Source organism: Eurytemora carolleeae, unplaced genomic scaffold, assembly GCF_000591075.1.
Source record: "Eurytemora carolleeae unplaced genomic scaffold, Eaff_2.0 scaffold938, whole genome shotgun sequence".
Classification (NCBI taxonomy): domain Eukaryota; kingdom Metazoa; phylum Arthropoda; class Copepoda; order Calanoida; family Temoridae; genus Eurytemora; species Eurytemora carolleeae.
The window spans coordinates 7838-28773 of record NW_019402169.1 but is presented as its reverse complement, the minus strand read 5'-3'; the positions used below and the strand labels follow the sequence as shown (position 1 = coordinate 28773).

Here is a 20936-nt window from a genome sequence, read left to right as displayed (position 1 = left end):
TACGCTTAAATGATAATCAAAAATGCAAATTTGTTATTTAAAAACTATAAATGAATCTTTTTAACTTAACAAAATAATAAATTTATTTTCATATTGGAAATACTAATCGTTGAGTCTTAGATTGAAATTGATTTTTTTTTCTCTAATTAAGTCTATTCGAATTTTAAAAATCAATTATATGATTTAGTTGATTGTAAACTACTATATACAGTTCTAAAATTTGATAGATTCATTTGATAATTCTTTTTAACTTTTTCACCTAAAAGTTAACCTTTAATTGTTGGGAGCATCAGTATTAATATGCATTTTTAAAGCTTTTTTTACTTTATATTTTCTAAGAGAATTGTTAATAAGTGTAAATGCTCTTATTATTTTTTTTTAAGAAGTTTGTTTTTTGATGGCATTTTCGTTTTTAAGATGGGGAAGGGAATGAATTATTTAATTTTAAGTTTTTAAAAAAATTACTTAAAATAGTAAGCTCTCTCTTTAAGTACTCTTTTTTAGGTTCAAATTCAAAGACATTTGTTCTGTTCTAAATAAATATTAAATTTTAATAAGAAAATTGTTTAAAGAAACTTGTTTTTTTTACTAAGTTCAAAGATTAAAAATTAAAATTAAACAGGAGAAGGTCTCTAAATTGAACTTTAATTTGTTTACTGTTATTGGAAGATCTATGTTTGATTTCAAACTTGATAAGTTTTTACCAATTAGTTTAAAGTGTTGAAGATTAGATTTCGTTTTTTATTAATCCCATGTATTTCAGTTAAACTTTTGATGCTTTTTAAAAAAACTTTTATTTATAAGTTCTCACCCTAGGCTGTGCCATGGTCATAGTTTAAAATTTGATCGATGTTTGAGAATATATTTATATATTGTTGGTTCTGTTCAACCTCTTCTCTAGTATATATATTTAGAAAATATCACTTCAGTTTAACCAACGGATACATTTTAATGGATTCTATCTCAGAAAACCATTTTGTAAAAAATCACTGCTTCTCTATATTTTGATGTGCCCTTGGGGCTTCACAATAAATGTCGGTTGCTTTTCCCAAAAAAATTGATGTGTATGTTCTGTCACTATGGACCACCCCTCACTCTGCGACGTGTTTGACTGATGATGGCAGATCTACGGATTTGTTTCACATGCCGCCGAAGAAAAAATCCGCGAATTATTTTTTTTTATCCCAAAAACGGGGTAAAATCTGCAGATTGGCCTACATCCGTTTTAGTCACTCGATATGACATAGAGGTGTCAAGATTTTCTTATAGGTAAACCTTCACTGTAATACTAGTCAAAATGACACTCTGGGATGAGAATTCAGGCGCAGTTAGATGACAGATATGCCAGTCTTGTATTCAACTGAAGAGCCTAGACGGACGGCTCTCCGCTCTCCCAGCCTACACCGCACCTCCAAACGTCAGTTTTGACGAACCGTACCGGCTTTTCTCCCCGCCGCCACTGCCGCCGCAACAGACGGACCGCGTCAAGTGAAAATCCGCCAAGGAAGAGTTTCCAAATTCGACCGCAGGATGGCAGGACCTACCGGTCGGAATTTAATTCGGACTGGTTATAAAGGAGGTTGGCGGAGGACAAGGGTAGGATAGAACGGCGGCTGTCAATCTAAGAGGTCACCTCCCATCAGACTGACAACCCAGCCTCATCCCTCATCCTCGGTATAGAGGTGCGGTAGCTCCCTCGCTCTCCGGAGATATTGGATGCCCTTGCTTCAATCCACAGAAAATCTGCCAAAAAATGCCTGGACAGAAATTGGTGTTGACAATCTGTTTTGTCCCTCACACATCGGACAAATATCACTCTCTCTCAATTTGATCAATTTAGATATTTTTTACTGGACTTGACATATTATAGAACATAGCAGACAAATGTCAACATTCTCACTAAAAGTTTCAATCTAAAAATGAATCTAAGCTACCTACACAAGTTAACAAGATAATTATTAGGGAATATCGAATTATACCATGATCTGTGTTAGAAAAATATTTCTCCTTTATGACCATTTTTCTGAAATAAAGTTTATGTATTGTAAAGATCGTATATGTATTTCACAACAACTAGACGACTTGTTACATAAGAATTAAAAAAAACGTTGTTAAATTGCAAATAAAATGTTTTGATGGCGCGATTCTTGTTAAATTGCAATAACCTGTGATAAGCAAATCAGCTGAATTGCAATAATCTATCAACTGCGATGACTGATAGTGATAAGCGATTAGATTTAGATAACTGACTGAGTTTTATGTACTCTGTACACTTGTACACCATATGTACTCTTATGGGGTTATACAATACAAAGTACAAATAATACAATTCGTACACAAATCGATTGGTAATTATTACAGAGATTTTAAACCAAATTAAAGTTAAAAACATTGAATGAACATAGGCGAAACTGGGGGGGGGGGGGGGTTGACCAACCTTACAGATTAAAAAGGCCAAAGGGTAATTTTTAGGTCAAAAACAAGGGTATTTTGTAATAATAATAAGATTTTGTCAAGATAGGATATTCAACACTTAAGGATTCTGTAACTTGTTTGTATCTGAATATTTAGGAGTAAAAATTTTAATAAAAAAATCTAACTCTGTATGTTGATTTTATTTTATCATGAGTTGTCACTTACTATTTTTTCTAATTTCTATTGAATTTCTTTCATTTTCTATTTTTTTCTTCTTTCTTTTCTTTCACATATTTTGTTCAAAAGATCTTACAAAGTTATTATTACATATTATGATATTACAATATAAAGAAGAAAAGAATATGTTCAGACAACCGGACAAAATATAGAATAAAATGTATAGAATAAAGATTTTTTGATAAAGGGTTAATATATGAAGAAAAGAACAGAGAAGAAACTATAAAGCATTTTTACATTATTCTTAAACTTTACCCAAAAATTATTTTTATTGATTACTCCACAATTATTAGATTTTTCTAAATTTTTGGCTTCTTGTTTAGAAAAAACAAATATCGTAGTGTTTAATTTTGTTGTTACTTTTTAACGAGTAAAATCAAGTGAATTCATTAAAGAGATTGTTGACGTAGTTTCCCGTGACCCTCAATATATAAGGGATTACATGCCCGATTCACGTGACCCTCTATATATAAGGGATTACATGCCCGATTCACGTGACCCTCAATATATAAGGGATAACATGCCCGAATCACGTGACCCTCTATGTATAAGGGATTACATGCCCGATTCACGTGACCCTCAATTTATAAGGGATTACATGCCCGATTCACGTGACCCTCAATATATAAGGGATTACATGCCCGATTCACGTGACCCTCAATATATAAGGGATTACATGCCCGATTCACGTGACCCTCTATATATAAGGGATTACATGCACGATTCACGCAAGTATTTTAGTCTTTTATTGGTCGATTAATAAAGAGGTTGTTAATTGGGTTGGTTAGGTTTTGGTTCCTGTGCAGTACTTCTGAAGGTTTACAACAAATTCTGAGAAACTTTGAAAATTTCTGCACATTTTCTTTTTCTTACATTACAATATACCAAATTTTGGCCCTGAGAGAAAATTTTGGCAAAAAACGAACCAAAAAATGAGTGTTTATTGTTTCTTTTTATATTTCTGGGATAAAGATATTACAAATTTTGTTAAAGCAAACTTTAAAAGAATACAGTTTTTTCAAATGTGGAAGATTTTATTCCAAGTTTTTAAAAAACAAACCGTAAAGATTAAAACACTTATGAATGAAATAAAGGCGAAAATGAATAAAAAGTTAATACATTAAACATGAAGAAAATGAATAAAAAGTTAATACATTAAAGATGAAGAAAATTAATAAAAAGTTAATACATTAAATATGAAGAAAATTAATAAAAAGTTAATACATTAAATATGAAGAAAATTAATAAAAAGTTAATACATTAAAGATGAAGAAAATGAATAAAAAGTTAATACATTAAAGATGAAGAAAAGAATAGATGAATAAAATTAATAAAGATGGTTAAATAAACAATTTAATCAAGGATGAATGGGTGAATGAATAAGGATGAATAAAGATGATTGAATAAACAATTTAATAAAGAATAAAGAGGGATGAATTAATGAATAGACGAATGAGTGAAAAGATTAATAAAGGTGTTTGAATAAAAAATTTAATAAACATTAAAGGAATGAAGGATTGAATAGTGAGATAAATACAAATGGCTAAAATACACAATTCAATAACGAATGAATGAATTAATGAATAAAAATGAATAAGGATGGTTTAATAAACAATTTAATAATGAATTAAGAAATAGACGAATAAGATGTTTGAATAAACAATTTAACAAAAGATGAATGGGTAAATGAATAATAATGAATAAAAAATGTTGAATTAACAATTTATTAAAGAATGAGAAATGAATAGATGAATAAAGAACGATGAATAAACAATTTAATAAAATAGATTTAAAGAGATGATTAAAGATGTTTCAAAAAAAATTTAATGAAGAATGAAGGAATGAATGATGATTAGGATGAATAAATAAAGGATGAAGGAATGAATGAATGGGTAAAAAACAAATTAATAAGGATGGTTGAAAAAACAGTTCAATAATGAATGAATGAATAGATGAATCCTATGATCCCATTAAAGAACCCATATCTACACTTTAGATGCAAATGTAAACCATCCAACTTTTATATCATTAACCACATTAGTATACTCATTTGAATACACTCACCAGATAGATAGATAGTTATATAGATAGATAGGTATACAGATAGATAGATAGATAGATAGATAGATAGATAGATAGATAGATAGACAGATAGATAGATAGATAAATAGATAAATAGATAGATATATAAATAGATAGATAGATAGATAGATAGATGGATAGGTAGATAGATAGATAGATAGATAGATAGATAGATAGATAGATAAGATAGATAGATAGATAGATATATATATAGATAGATAGATAGATAGATAGATATACAGATAGATAGATAGATAAATAGATAAATAGATAGATAGATATACAGATAGATAGATAGATAAATAGATAAATAGATAGATAGATAAATAGATAGATAGATAGATAGATAGATAGATAGATAGATAGATAGGTATACAGATAGATAGATAGATAGATAGATAAATAGATAAATAGATAGACTATAGATAGATAGATAGATAGATATATAGAGAAAGATAGATAGATAGATAGATAGACAGATAGATAGATAAATAGTGCAAAAATATAAAATAATCTTATTAAAACAATGACTAAATGTAGGACGGGTGGAAGTAAACACTTTATAAATGTATATACAGTTTTCGGTGTTAAATGTTATACTACAAAATACTGTTTCCAAAAAAGTCCCGGATGCAACAAAGACGATTTAGAAGTTGTCATTTAATTCCCATGTTTATTTGGACAACCTGTTGAATATCTCTAGTTTAAATATAGATGATATATTATTTGGACACCCTGTTGAATCTCTCTAGTTTAAATATAAATGATATATTATTCCGAATTAATCGTTTTAACAAATACAATTAGAAATTATGTATATTTATTCATGTTAGATAGATAGATTGTATATGGTTTACAGGATAGATAGATAGATTTGGTATTTGATATAAATGTATGTTAATATCCCCGGAGTCTTAGTGTCGCCCCCTTTAGGGGGATTTAGAGAAACTCTAATCCCAGGAGAAGCAAACGTTTTAATCAAGGGAACCCTCTCCAACCCCTCTCTATACCAGGATATATGGAATATTGACAACTATATTTCATTTTATTAGAAACAACAAATAAAATATCATTCATTATTAGATCACTTACTAAGTGAAATGAAATGGCACAATTGCTCTTCAAAATGAGCACAAATGTTACATTTGCCTGTCTAAGTAACAAGAAGTATAGGTAGCATATCACTCAAATAGACCGTTTCGTCGCAGGAGATCTTTTCGGCCGAACGGGACCAAATAAAAAGTAGAACATGTTCCATACAAAAAAAATGAGAAAAAAATGAAACAAAAAAAGAAAAAAGAAACTAGCATAATAGATACTTAATGTAGGAAAGTATAAAGACAACAAGCTCCGAAATATTCAAAGGAAAGTTAGATTTGAATGATAAACCTTGAATAAAAAAGTCGGATTACTTTGATAAACAAATTCTTATTTTAATTGACAAGTACTTACAACATACACTGTAGAAAATACAGATGTAGATTCTTATCTCTGTTATTCGCCGGTGTTACCTGTACACTGTATGCTCACGCCCAACCGGCGTACATTTGAATATCCAAGCTGAGCCAACCTTTGCAGTCCTACATTGGACTGTACCGTCAAGTTGAAATTACTAAAGCGGCAGAGGAGTGTGTGTTGTACAGTGAACACTGTAAATTTCTCATAGTATATTGTCCACTGTAAACTGTACAGTACACTGTATACTGTAAACTGTGCAGTACACTGTACACTGTAAACTGTACAGTACACTGTAAACTGTAAGCTGTACAGTACAATCTACACTGTAAACTGTACAATACACTGTAAACTGTACACTGTACTAAACTACACTACACTAAACTACCTAAACCTAACTATCTAAACTTGTTTATATCCTAACTATCTAAACCTGATTATTACCCTTTCTAACTATCCAAACCTGATTATAAACCTTCCTAACTATCTAAACCTGACTATAAGCCTTCCTACCTATCTAAACCTGATTTTATACCTTCCTAACTATCTAAACCTGATTATATACCTTCCTAATAATCTAAACCTGATTAAATACCTTTCTAACTATCTAAACCTGATTATATACCTCTCTAACTATCTAAACCTGATTATATACCTCTCTAACTATCTAAACCTGATAATATACCTCTCTAACTATCTAAACCTGATTATATACCTTCCTAGCCATCTAAACCTGATTAAGTACCTTCCTAACAATCTAACCCTCATTATTTACCTTCCTAACTATCTAAACCTGATTATGTACCTTCCTAACTATCTAAACCTGATTATTTACCTCCCTTACTATCTAAACCTGATTATAAACCTTCCTAACAATCTAAACCTGATTATATATCTTTCTAACAATCTAATATCTAAACCTGATTATATACCTTCCTAACTATCTAAACCTGATGAAATACCTTCCTAACTATCTAAACCTGATTATAAACCTTTCTAACTATCTAAACCTGATTATATATTTTCCTAACAATCTGAACCTGATTATAAACCTTCCTAACTATCTAAACCTGACTATATACCTTCCTAATTATCTAAACGTGATAATAAACCTTCCTAACTATCTAAACCTGATCAGATTTACCTTCCAAGCAAAATAAACCTATCTATCTATTCATAAAAAACCTTCTATGTTCTTATTCTATTTTCTCTGCCTTCATCTAAGAGTACATCTTCTCTAATAAATTGTAAAATTTGAATAAAATATTTCTATTTTTCAGCTGCATAAAGCGTCCCGATAAAAGATATAAAAAGCGTCAAATGTTCCCTTGATATAAAATGCGTCAACTGTAAAACTAGCGTTAAAGCGTCTAAATGTGTAATACTGTAGAGAATGTGTATATAACTACTTATCCAGCACATATTTGGTTTTACTACCAATAAAATAGAGAGGAGAGGTTTCGTGAATATAAAATGGAAAATATAAATTCTCTTCGAGGTTCCGTGATTTATGCAACATCTGGATATTTATATTTACCTCCTTTTTTATCATCTGTAATCTTTACCCCAAACTACCCTCATATTTTAGTGTTAATTTACATTTTTCCTCATTTAATCTTTAGTTTTCGGTTTCTTCTCTTCATTTTCCATTTATTCTTTAAACTTTCCATTTCTTCTCTTCATTTTCATTTATTCTTAAAATTTTCCATTCATTTTTTAAATTTTCTTTAAATTCTTAAAATATTCTACTTATTCTGAAAATTTTCCATTTATTTTTTAAATTTTCTGTTTATTCTTAAAATTTTCTATTTATTCATAAAATTTTCCATTTATTCTTTAAATTTTCCATTTATTTTTTAAATTTTCTTTAAATTCTTAAAATTTTCTATTTATTCTGAAAATTTTCCATTTATTCTCCATTTCTTACTTTTTTCGATTCTTCCATTTAATCTTCATTTCTCCGTTGTCCAATACCATTATTATTTATTCTTTACCATTTATTCTTTCTTCTTTACCATTTATTCTATATTCTTTACCATTTATTTTTTATTCTTTACCATTTATTCTTTATTCTTTACCATTTATTCTTTATTCTTTACCATTTATTCTTTATTCTTTACCATTCATTCTTTATTCTTTACCGTTTATTTTTTATTCTTTACCATGTATTCTTTATTCTTTATTCTTTAAAATGTATTCTTTATTCTTATCATTTATTCTTTATTCTTCACCATTTATGCTTTATTCTTTACCATTTATTCTTTATTCTTTACCATTTATTCTTTATTCTTTACCATTTATTCTTTATTCTTTACCATTTATTCTTTTTTCTTTATCAAATCATCAAAAATTATTTTCTTATGCTATTTTTTTTCCTCTTTATCTTTTGCATTTTTCTTTTCAATCCGACAAACTTCTTTACCTATCTCTTGATTATCTCCCTAATACCCCCACCCCCAATCCACAGACAGACACACAGTCAAGCAAAACGTAAATAAACAAATAAACAAAAGGATTCCAGTACAAAAGATTTAACTCTAATCAACATTCTATTTATGTTTTCTGTAAAAACACATTACAAGCCCTTCAGGTGCTTTAATTATTAAATTTCCTTCAGCCCTTGTTATTGTTTTCCTTATTAATATAATTGCATCATACCATACTACAGGGTGCATCAATTATTACATTTACATGCATCTCTTGTTATTGTTTTCCTAATTAATATAATTTTATCATAACACACTTTAGAGGGACTCAACTATTATATTTACATCATCCTTTCTTTATTTTTTCCTAATTAATATAATTGCATCATACCATACTTCAGGGTGCATCAATTATTATATTTCCATGCATCCCTTCTTAATTTTTTCCTAATTAATATAATGGCATCATACCATACTTTAGGGTGCATCAATTATTATATTTCCATGCATCCCTTCTTAATTTTTTCCTAATTAATATAATTGCATCATACCATACTTCAGGATGCCTCAATTATTATATTGAATTCATCCCTTGTTAATATTTTCCTAATTAATATAATTGCATCATACCACACTTCAGGTGCATCAATTATTATATTTCCATGCATCCCTTGTTATTGTTTTCCTAATTAATATAATTGCATCATACCATACTTCAGGGTGCATCAATTATTATATTTCCATGCATCCCTTCTTAATTTTTTCCTAATTAATGTAATTGAATCATACCATACTTCAGGGTGTCTCAATTATTATATTTCCTTCATCCCTTGTTAATTTTTTCCTAATTAATATAATTGCATCATACCATACTTCAGGTGTATCAATTATTATATTTCCATGAATCCCTTCTTAATTTTTTTCCTAATTAATATAATTGCATCATACCACACTACTTCAGGGGGCCTCCATTATTCTACTTGCAGTTGCATCACCCCATGTTAATTTTCCTTTTTTAATATAATTGTATCATTCTTTGTCATTAATATTCTTGAATCTTTTTTTATATAGAGTACCTCCTGTAATATATATACTTTGCAATTTTATCACTATAGAGTATATTTCCATATACTCTGTTATGATAATATTTAAGGTAACTGTTTTTTAAACTTGCATCATCCCTGGACTGGATAGCGGTGCCTTCGTTTTTATGTTTGCATCCTCCCACATTAAAGAGTTCTTCATCATTAGTTTTGTTATATTATGCTCGCATCTATTAAGAAGAAGAAAAAAGTGGTTAAAAACAAAATGAAAAAAACCAGACTAAAAAAATAAGAAAAAGAGATAAATAAATGTTTCTTAAAAAAGCTAAAAAGAAACAAGAAGAATAGAAAATTTAAAACGGAAGGGAAGAAATAAGAAAATAAATAAACTTTCGATTAATGAAAAACAATTTCTGTTATACAAATACATCAAGAAAAAGTCATATGAAGGGGTGATATAGATGTTCCAGGGGGGGGGGGACCTTTCTCAACTTTCCAAGGGGGGAAGGGGGACTGAAACCATATTTGGACCCATGTTTCACTTCTCCACAGTGGATGGGGGCTCAACCCCTCCGCCCCCCCCTCGTATACGCCCTAAGTCAGAGGTTATCTATATAATAAAGCTCCTTGCTTTTTTTTTCTTCAAAGCTCGATTTTATAAATTCCACGGGCAACGCCGGAAACTTTAGCTAGTATGTAATATTTTTAGCCAGTCATTTTACTTGAAATACGTTTTATAAAAACATTTAGTAAAAATATGAAAACATATTTATCGTTTCACAACATTCATTGTATTTTTCTTTTTTAAAAATCGCCATGGAGAGAAAACAACAATAATAATAGTAATAACGATAATAATGATAATAATGATAATCAAAAAAGAAAAAAACAAAATAATAGTAATAATAGTAAAAATGACAATCAAGATATAAATATTAATTGATAGAAAGTGTAAAATAATAATAATCATAATCAAAATATTAATTTTATTAATAGTAATAAAAATAATAATGATCATCAAAATATTAATTTTAATCAATAGTAATAATAATAATAATGATAATCAAAATATCAATTTTAATTAATAGTAATAATAATGATAAGGATAATCAAAATATTAATAGAAAATAATAGTAATAATCATAGTAATTATAATCAAATGAAAGCCATTATAGTAATAACAAGGATAATAATGATAAGCAAAACATTGACAGCAATGATAATATTAAATTGATAATAAAAGCCATATTTGGATTGCTATAATTATTATTATTATTATTATTATTGGTTTTACGACATTGAATTGCAAAGATATAGGGATTATACATTAAGAGATTGTGGCAAAAACTAACCTTTATTCATGTTTAGATTTAAAATATCAAAAGTTTAAGATTATTAATATTATTGCTTTTGGTGACATAATTTTTATAAATTTTATTTATGTTTTGTTGTTTGGGAGAGAAAACAAAGAAAAGAAAACATTTAGAAAAGTTTAGAACAACTTTGTTTTCCAGAATTGGTAATTTTAGTTTAGTTAGTTAGTTAGATAGTTAGTTAGTTAGTTAGTATAGATAGATAGATAGATAGATAGATTCATTCATCAGAATTTTATCATTTACTCCTTTTGACTTAAAACTATAAACAAGCACGTTGTAATTATAAAAAAGCATGTCTAGTGCTACAAAAATGTAAATTTGTCTTTGTAAATATTTTTAAGATTTTCGGGCTTTTGAAAGGTTCGAAATAAATCTGAGAAGTTAAAAATAATTTAAATTGTTTAAAATTTGGCTTTCTTGCACCAAAGCCAAATTTTGACGCAACCTGCAAAAAAATCTAAAACAATCGTGGTTTATATTGTTTCTAGGGACTAAAATATTGCAAAGTTTAAAAAAATTTAAACCGAACCAATATGTGTCACTTAATGGAAAAAAATTAAGATTTTATCCCATTCTATTTTATTTTATGTAAAATCCGAACAAAACGAAATTTTTAATTTTGTTCAAAACTTTAATAATCTCGGTTTTTTACTCATCCTGTATATAGTTTGATTCGTTTTTGAGGTTTTGGATTATTGAAAGGTACGACACAAATACTGTTAACTTCCAATATTTAAAAACTGTAATCTGAAAAGTTTGCTTTTTAAAATTTGCAATATTTTAGTCCCTAGATAAATATATAAGGGAAAACGAACCATGGGGTCACAATTTGCCATTGTTTAAGAAAAGTAAATGTTTAGAATACAAATTTTTTTTGATCAACTTCTCAGATTTTTTAAAAAGGCTTTCGGGAAAGTATCTAATATCGTCTTTTTACTATCTTGAAACGTTTCAGGCTCTGTAGATCTTTTTGCAGAAAGTTACAATATGAAAACACAATTTAAATTTAAAAAATTTTTAGAGAGAAAACAAGAATATCCTCATCAAGATTTCAGAGACAAAGGTTTAAAATATCCCATTGCAAATTGATCATGCTCTCCTCTATACAAGTTGGATCTCTTGAAATTAAGTCAACTATCCCTTTAATTGGTAGATATTCACTTTACATCTGCACCAACATATTTCAGATTTTACAGCTTAATTACATTTTTCATTTACCAGCCCCTTAATATATGTACTGAACCAAATATTTGTCAGTATTTTTATAGAAAACTCGTTTTTTGATTATTCAATGCCTAATTCATATTTGACTAGACAAATACATGGTGTCCCACATCAAATTAGACCGCGTCAATGGGTCTAAATTACGATTTAAGGGACAAATCAGAAAATTTAAGAAGAATGAATCATTTTGAATAATGTAAGAAGGCTAAAAGAAATTTCGAGTATTATGTGAGTATTATGTGTGTATTTTGGCGTTAAAGATTGGAGAATGGAGATAGTCTAATATGATATGGAAAGCTCTGTATTTTAAAGGAACCATTTTGAATTTGTCATCGTGCTCTATCAATGGAGAAGGGTTGCACTTAAGTTACGTTTACAGCCGGAGAAAAGTTTACAGTCCCTTTAATGCGGAATTACTTGGACAGCTTTTGCGACATCGAGTGTTGATTCAAATTTCATTATTAAGAAAAACTAACTTTTTAGTTTAAAAAATGGATTTCAACATATCTTAAAAATATTAGTTTAAAACATGCAAGAATTCAAGAATTCAATTTTTGCTGGTAGACAAAAAACACCAGATTAGATTTTTTCTTTCTTTTTGCATGCAGAAATCGTTTCCTCTTGTTAGGCTCTGAACACTTTTCAAATTTTGTATATCATGCACTTGTTAAAAACGTTAATATTTCTTAAACGCACGAAATTCGGCAATAGATCAAAAAATGCATGAAAAATGTCATTTATCATTTGTACATTCTTATTTGTAAAGAATTAATTTTTATCTCAGGATATAATAGTTTGGCAAGCCTTCTTGTAGTAGATTGTACAAGCCTAATTTCAAGTGAATTTCCATTTATGGCATGTCCGATGTAGAAGAGTATCTTTAAAAGCTATACTTAATCAAGAATGCACGAGATATCCATCATTTTCTTCTTAAAACTTGATAATTTTGAATTTTTAATTCTTTGTAAAGTATCTTCTGTTTCAGAAACAATGAGTTAGATTGTCAGAATAAATTTAAGGAATTGAGTCTTTGCCACAAACTCTGATTTTCTAATCTCTTAAGATTTACACCATTAAGTTGCAAAGATATAGGGATGAGAAAATTTCATTTTCTGGCAAAGACTCAATTACTTTACAGAAATTACCTCTTTTTTTGCATGAGTATATAATTATTTTAGATTATAATGCTTGCAGGGGGAAGGGGGGGAGAAAGGAAAAGTTTGTGAGTTTGTTTAGTGTAAATAACAATTATCTAATGGAGTCTAGAGTCTGAGAAATAATTCTTTTATTATATTATATCTTAAGTTCTGTCTCGCCGAGCACTTACACAGAATACTTCTCAAAGAATTAACACATACAGGGTTACCCACAAAAGATGAGACTTCAGGGACAAATATACGGAATGTGTTCTGTCTGTTTCCTTATATTCACGATTCCACGCAACTGGAAACTTGTTTCTTTCTTTGCCAAAACATTAAATAAGCCATTAGATAACTATATTTAAGTCAGAATACATAATTTAACCTTGGGATCGTATAATTTTCGGTCGTCTTTACAGTCTCATCCTTTGTGGGTAACCCTGTAGATTTAGGTCGATTACTTTGAAGTGTCACAACGCCTTGGGCTTTGGTTTCAGTGCTCTAACTTCTCTGTAGCCCGTTTTATGGAAGTAAAGTACTGTAAAGCACTTGTTGTTAGAATTTGTTTTTAAGAAAAATTTAGTAAAATTCACAAAGATTTTTGCTTGAGAGCTTGCAACCTTTAAATCACAGCAGTGTTTCGATGAAATACAGTTAGTTTTGACATTATTTTAATTATCTTTAGAAAGTTTTTTCATTAATATAATTTAAAACTAAAGGTTGAATGTGGATACCTCTCTCACGTAAAACTAAAGGTAGAATGTGTCCTCTCACGTAAAACTAAAGGTAGAATGTGGATACCTCTCTCACGTAAAACTAAAGGTAGAATGTTGATACCTCTCTCACGTAAAACTAAAGGTTGAATGTGGAAACCTCTCTCACGTAAAACTGAAGGCTGAATGTGGATACCTCTCTCACTTAAAACTAAAGGTAGAATGTGGATACCTCTCTCACTTAAAACTAAAGGTAGAATGTGGATACCTCTCTCACGTAAAACTAAAGGTTGAATGTGGATACCTCTCTCACATAAAACTGAAGGTTGAATGTGGATACCTCTCTCACGTAAAACTAAAGGTAGAATGTGGATACCTCTCTCACGTAAAACTAAAGGTAGAATGTTGATACCTCTCTCACGTAAAACTAAAGGTAGAATGTCGATACCTCTCTCACGTAAAACTAAAGGTAGAATGTGAATACCTCTCTCACGTAAAACTAAAGGTAGAATGTGGATACCTCTCTCACTTAAAACTAAAGGTAGAATGTGGATACCTCTCACGTAAAACTAAAGGTAGAATGTGGATACCTCTCTCACGTAAAACTAAAGGTTGAATGTGGATACCTCTCTCACGTAAAACTAAAGGTAGAATGTGGATGCCTCTCTCACGTAAAACTAAAGGTAGAATGTGGATACCTCTCTCACGTAAAACTAAAGGTAGAATGTTGATACCTCTCTCACGTAAAACTAAAGGTAGAATGTCGATACCTCTCTCACGTAAAACTAAAGGTAGAATGTGAATACCTCTCTCACGTAAAACTAAAGGTAGAATGTGGATACCTCTCTCACTTAAAACTAAAGGTAGAATGTGGATACCTCTCTCACATAAAACTGAAGGTTGAATGTGGATACCTCTCTCACGTAAAACTAAAGGTAGAATGTGAATTAAAACTAAAGGTAGAATGTGAATACCTCTCTCACGTAAAACTAAAGGTAGAATGTGAATACCTCTCTCACGTAAAACTAAAGGTTGAATGTGGATACCTCTCTCACGTAAAACTAAAGGTTGAATGTGGATACCTCTCTCACGTAAAACTAAAGGTTGACTGTGGATACCTCTCTCACGTAAAACTAAAGGTAGAATGTGAATACCTCTCTCACATAAAACTAAAGGTTGAATGTGGATACCTCTCTCACTTAAAACTAAAGGTAGAATGTGGATACCTCTCTTACATAAAACTGAAGGTTGAAAGTGGATACCTCTCTCACGTAAAACTAAAGGTTGACTGTGGATACCTCTCTCACGTAAAACTAAAGGTTGACTGTGGATACTTCTCTCACGTAAAACTAAAGGTTGAATGTGGATACCTCTCTCACGTAAAACTAACTCACAAAGAAGTGTCTCCCCATCGACATTTTTTTAGTCACTTTTTTATTTCTAATTCAATTCCGTCGAAAATAGCTTTTTCGACAAACTTAATTACCGTCAATATTTAGAATATATAATCTAAAAAAACAGGATGAGATAGCAAAAAACATGTGAAAATGGGTTCCAAAGCTCTTCTCGATGACTTTTACGCAGGACGCCAAATTTACTGTGCTCTCATAAAAGCAGTTTTTATAACTATTGATTAATTGTTGGAATCGTATTGTTTAATTTTTAATTATATCTGGTTATAATTGAATATAATTTTGCCAATGATTTCTTAAAAACTATAAACTACACGAATTAAAGGTCCCATGCAAAAATCGATGAGAATTTTGCCAATTACGTTTTTAAAACCAAAGCTAACAATAGTGCTATAATATAAATGTATAGAACTATAGAAAAGCATAAGTTAGTTAGAGCATGAAAATAAAAGCCCAAGGCGTGGCGACACTTCAAAGTCGACCCCGTCTTAAAAATGTATAAATGTCTTGAAAGCAGGTTGAATCTTTGTAACTAAACTTCTAAAAAAAACTTTTCGTCTATCAAAACTCTATAAGACTCAAAAGAAAGCAGAAAATGCTAAAAAGTTTGTTTTACATTTAAAACTAAACAGAAAGGACTCACAGCTGTATTATTGAACAAATATGGGAAATGTATTTAAAAAGGTTTTTTTTTTTTATTAAATTGTATATCCCTCGATTTTTGCAGGGTTCAGACATAAAGGAGGTTTAGAAAAGAATTTCTTAGGATTTTTTTTTAATTTATACAGATATATAATCTCACATTCAAAATAATTTTCTGAAAAAAGGAATAGTTTAGGGGTGGCACTGGCTTACAATATTTTTTTATTTGAGGGAGAGGGTATGATCTTAAAATTAGAGTAAGGATAGTCATAGATTAATTATCATTACTAGATATCATTTTCGTTCACAATAGCCCAAAGGAGTTACGCTAAGTGGGCGTAGAATTACTGGACAGAGAGCCTAGCATCTATACACTGATTGCACGTAACTCCTTTGAGCTTCTGCCTCAGGATTATTCTGGACTAAAAACCCCTAAATCTTGAAAAAACGACATCTTGTGTCACATCTGTTATTTTGATTAATCTATGGGTTTGGTCTTCTAGTAATTAAGACCAATTACAATTTATTTTATGAAAGGTTGAGACTAAGTAAGACGACATTATGAACAATCTTCTGGCATTGAGGACGACATTTTGACAAAATACAACAATCGGATGCATGATTTGGATTCAACTTTTGATAACTATTGCTCATAAATGAATCACTTTTAACTCCTACAAATGGGGAAACTTGTGTATTTATGTTCAATCGATTTGTTTCTGTATTTTTTGCACGGTATCTCGTTTAATTTGAAATAAACCTTACTCCAAGTTTTATAAAATTATAATCTAAGCATGTTTTGGAACCCAGCGTTGCCTTTATAAAAAAGTCAACCCACTCAACTTAGAATATTTTAACTCCCAAGGTTGTACCGAGTTTCCAAATCAAAGTTTGAGGCAAATCGGTCAAACAAACAAACAATCATGCCAACAAACAAACTGAAAAGGACTGATTAATTTTTCATAAATTATTAGACTTTAATAATGAAAATAATAATGATAGTTATGGAAATGGTAAGAATTAATAACTGTCATATCAAAAACTACAGAATGAAAGAAAGTATGAATTTCAATGATAAGAAAAATATCTCTCATGGAACAGTGCACCCCTCCCAGGCATGGTGTTGGTTCTCTGAACCAAACCAAATCAAACTTTTCCTGCCAAAAATCCGCAATTTCCCCGCCACCAACGGTAATTAAGTAATCAAAAAAGCATTAATAACGCGTCTAGAGAATGCGGGAGTAATTTTGAAGGATTCACGACAAGTCTGAGGAACAAAAACATGAAGAAAATGCTGGTTGCGTGCAATAACCTCCTCACGCTATTCACGCAGAAATTGGCGAAGCGAAAGCTCGCAAATGATTGGGTTAAAACAAGTAATTTACTTTAATCGAAGAAATAATTCTTAAGATATAAAATTACAAGAAAGTACACAATATCTGTAAAATATATTTTTTTACCTATAGAAAAAAAACAAAGGACGTGGAAACCTCATAAACATGACAAATCTCCCCTCCCCATCATGCTGCACAATGTTTTTTTTTGTATCTAAATTGCAAACACCATATTGCTAGCGTGCAAAAATAAAAAAGTTGCGGCAAAACTTTGAAAACTTTTCTTAGTTTGAATTTAATTTTAAATATTTTGCTATTAGAATTGTTTAAAAAGAAAATTTCAGATTGTGTAGTAAAAAGTTCTTTTCTTATACCAACTCTACTATATTAACCAAAAAATCTTTATGACACTTTTTTTACATATTTTTGTAAACATACATAGTTCTCATAAGTGATCAGTAGAACGTCAATTATATCAGTTTCTCCTCCAGAAAAATCGAATAATTGTAAAATTCATCGATTAACTATTAAATATTAATTTTAATATTTCCAGGTTTATCAATAAATGAAAAAAATAATTTATAGAAAACGAGAAAAGCCACAAACCTTGCTCAGTAATTCCATTTCTCCACCAGTCCAAATCTAAACAAATCAAAATAAGTTTTATTGACTGCAAAAAATATAATAATAAAAAAAACCTGATTTCTATATCTTAACACATCTGATCTAATCTAATTTGATTAAATCTAATCTAATATAATTTGTTTAAATCTAATCTAATCTAATCTAATCAAATCAAATCGAATCTAATCTAATCTAATCTAATCTAATCTAATCTAATCTAATCTAATCTAATCTAATCTAATCTAATCTAATCTTATCTAATCTAATCTTATCTAATCTAATCTTATCTAATCTAATCTAATCTAATCTAATCTAATCTAATCTAATCTAATCTAATCTAATCTAATCTAATCTAATCTAATCTAATCTAATCTTTAAAATCTAATTCAATTTAATCTAATTAAATTCTTAAGCTTGATACTTTCCCGTTAATATTATCAATACGAAAGGATGTAATTAATTAAAAGCATGTTAAAAATATGATTTAATTAAAATATTGCATGTTTTTTTGGCTTTGCTGTACAGGGACTGTACAGCATACTTTCACCCTGGACTAACCAGAGTGAGAGGCGTTCGGTTTCTATTATTTAAAGTCATATGCGTTTTGGTCTATAATTAAACAATGTATAAACTGGTTTGTTTGTTTAATACTTTTCATTCTAAAAGTATATGTCGGCAAAAAATTATAGCAGAAAAAAGGCAAAAAGTTATGTTTAATAGGTCATATTGTGATTGAAATTTACAGCTTTCTGGAATATTGACAGAACCTTTAAATCCACGTGCCTTATTCGTTATTCTAGGATTATAAGTGTTTAATGTTTTCCTGCAGTAGAAATTCTTACGTCACTTTTGTAGTTAAAACACAATATAAAATGATCAGTTTTCAATAATATAAACATTTTTCATATTTGATCAGAAAAAGCTTTGAAGGGTGAATCGGAGGGTTATTTAAAAGTAAGCTTACAATCCTTTTCAGTAAATTTATCTAGCGGTACAAAATATATCTTTGCGCTTTTAACAATTATAGACAATCTTTCTTCTAAAAGACTAAATCAAATCTAGGTTCAAATGATAAAAATGCAACTAATATTATATATACTTTAACCATTGTAAAGGTTTTGGCACTATAATGACCCATTTTGAGCCTGCAGATTGGACAGTTTTGAAAGTCATCTGAAACCCTGTGATAAATGTCTCATTTTAATGTACCAAAAATAGTTAACCATTGAATGGTTTGTGGGTGACAGATATGCAATATAATTAAACAATCAAAGTTTTAGAAGAAAATCTTAAAGAGACTGTCATTGCAATTTGACCCTCCATTTAAAGAGGACCATGACCAATTCACAGCGATACCCCTTAAATATTTCAATTTTTGATCATTTGATCTAGTACACCTTCTAGTTTAAGGGGAGTGTTCGCGAAAAATGAAGGGGTAATGACTTTCGGCGAAAAATTATCGATGCTAAGATTATTAAGATTAGTAGCGATCACCATCGATAATTTTTCGCCGTAAGCCTTTCATTTTTCGCGAACACTCCCTAATACCAACATAAAGATTAGAAACCTAGAGAAGAGAAATCAATTCCTTTACAAGAAACATCAAAATAATATTGATTAAATATTAACGATATATCTCCATTTGAAAGGAATTGAGTCTTTGCCACAAATTCAAATTTTATAATCCCTATATCTTGTAAACCTGATGGTGTAAACACTTGGTATTTCAAGCTTAAATTATTTGATCTAAAAGAATTCATAGTCTAACATATTTAAAGTCTACGACATTGAGTCTAAAAGATATAGAAATGTGGAAGTCAGAGTTTGGAGCAACGACTCAATTCCTTTCTCCAAATATCAAAGCTTTTGTATTATAAATCTTAGGATGAAGCATTGATCTCAATCCAATAAATTTAATTCCTCTTTATTATCCCGTGGTGGTCATACCATACAGGGATAACTTTACTTGAGAGTTCAAGCTTTTTTCTTCAAAATTTGAAGTGTCTACATTGGATATCGAGATTTCCACACAAAAGGTTTATTTACATCTTAGTGATTCATTTTAAATTATGAAAACCTTCCTCAATTTTTTTTTTTAAATTGTAAACTCATTTTTTCAGATCAATGAATAATAGTTTTAAAACATAAATAATTAGTGTCTAAATTTCGCCAATGAAAACAGAGTAACTTCTGGCACAAAAACATGGTAGAAAAAAGCATTATAATAAAGCCAAATCATAAAAAACATAAACACTAGAAAGAATGTCAAGAATATTTTTAATTTTTTATATTTTTCCACGAACCTACCTTAGCAACTAGTATTAGCAGGCCTGTAACTAGAGAAGAAGCATTTAACCACTATCACTTTAAACCCTTTTTTGGAACCACTGTCTTGCAAATTTTTCCTAACTTGTATGCAAATTTTTGCACAAGGTTGCATATAGTAAATCGGAACCAAAATGTATGTCTCTATAAAGATATGGTTTAAAAGGGTTTGAATGGCTACTTAAAGCCCGTCAACTGATAACAAGGTTTTATTTCTTCTTCCTCACTTTTTAGTCAATAAAAACCTTTAGATTCGAATAACGGCATGATATATTTATGTATCTAAATTTTAGATATATCTAAACGGTTGAGCGTATTATAGGAGTTATCCTTTCTAACTGGGGATTCATTGTACACCCTAGTAATCAAACTGGCGGCATTTTTACCCGCTTCAAACATCCACAAAATCATTTATTCATTCATTCAGTCGTCCGGACATCATTCTTTAGTCAAAGCTTTCTAATGATATTGTTAAATTATAAAATAAAT

The 20936-nt window shown here is 29.6% G+C and overlaps 1 protein-coding gene across 3 annotated transcripts in view; it reads right to left on the bottom strand.

Annotated features, from left to right (window-relative positions):
- LOC111718067 (homeobox protein homothorax) overlaps positions 1-20713 on the bottom strand; it is a 47059-nt gene extending 26346 nt beyond the window's left edge. Inside the window, exons 1-2 of one of the 3 annotated variants that reach the window (XM_023493556.1) lie at positions 20430-20713; positions 18105-18140 (exon numbers count right to left, since the gene is read on the bottom strand). In XM_023493556.1, coding sequence (XP_023349324.1) covers positions 18105-18122 — 18 coding nt within the window. In that variant the 5' untranslated portion in view covers positions 18123-18140; positions 20430-20713. The other 2 variants (XM_023493557.1, XM_023493555.1) reach the window with 2 other exon arrangements.
- Positions 20714-20936: the final 223 nt, after the last annotated feature.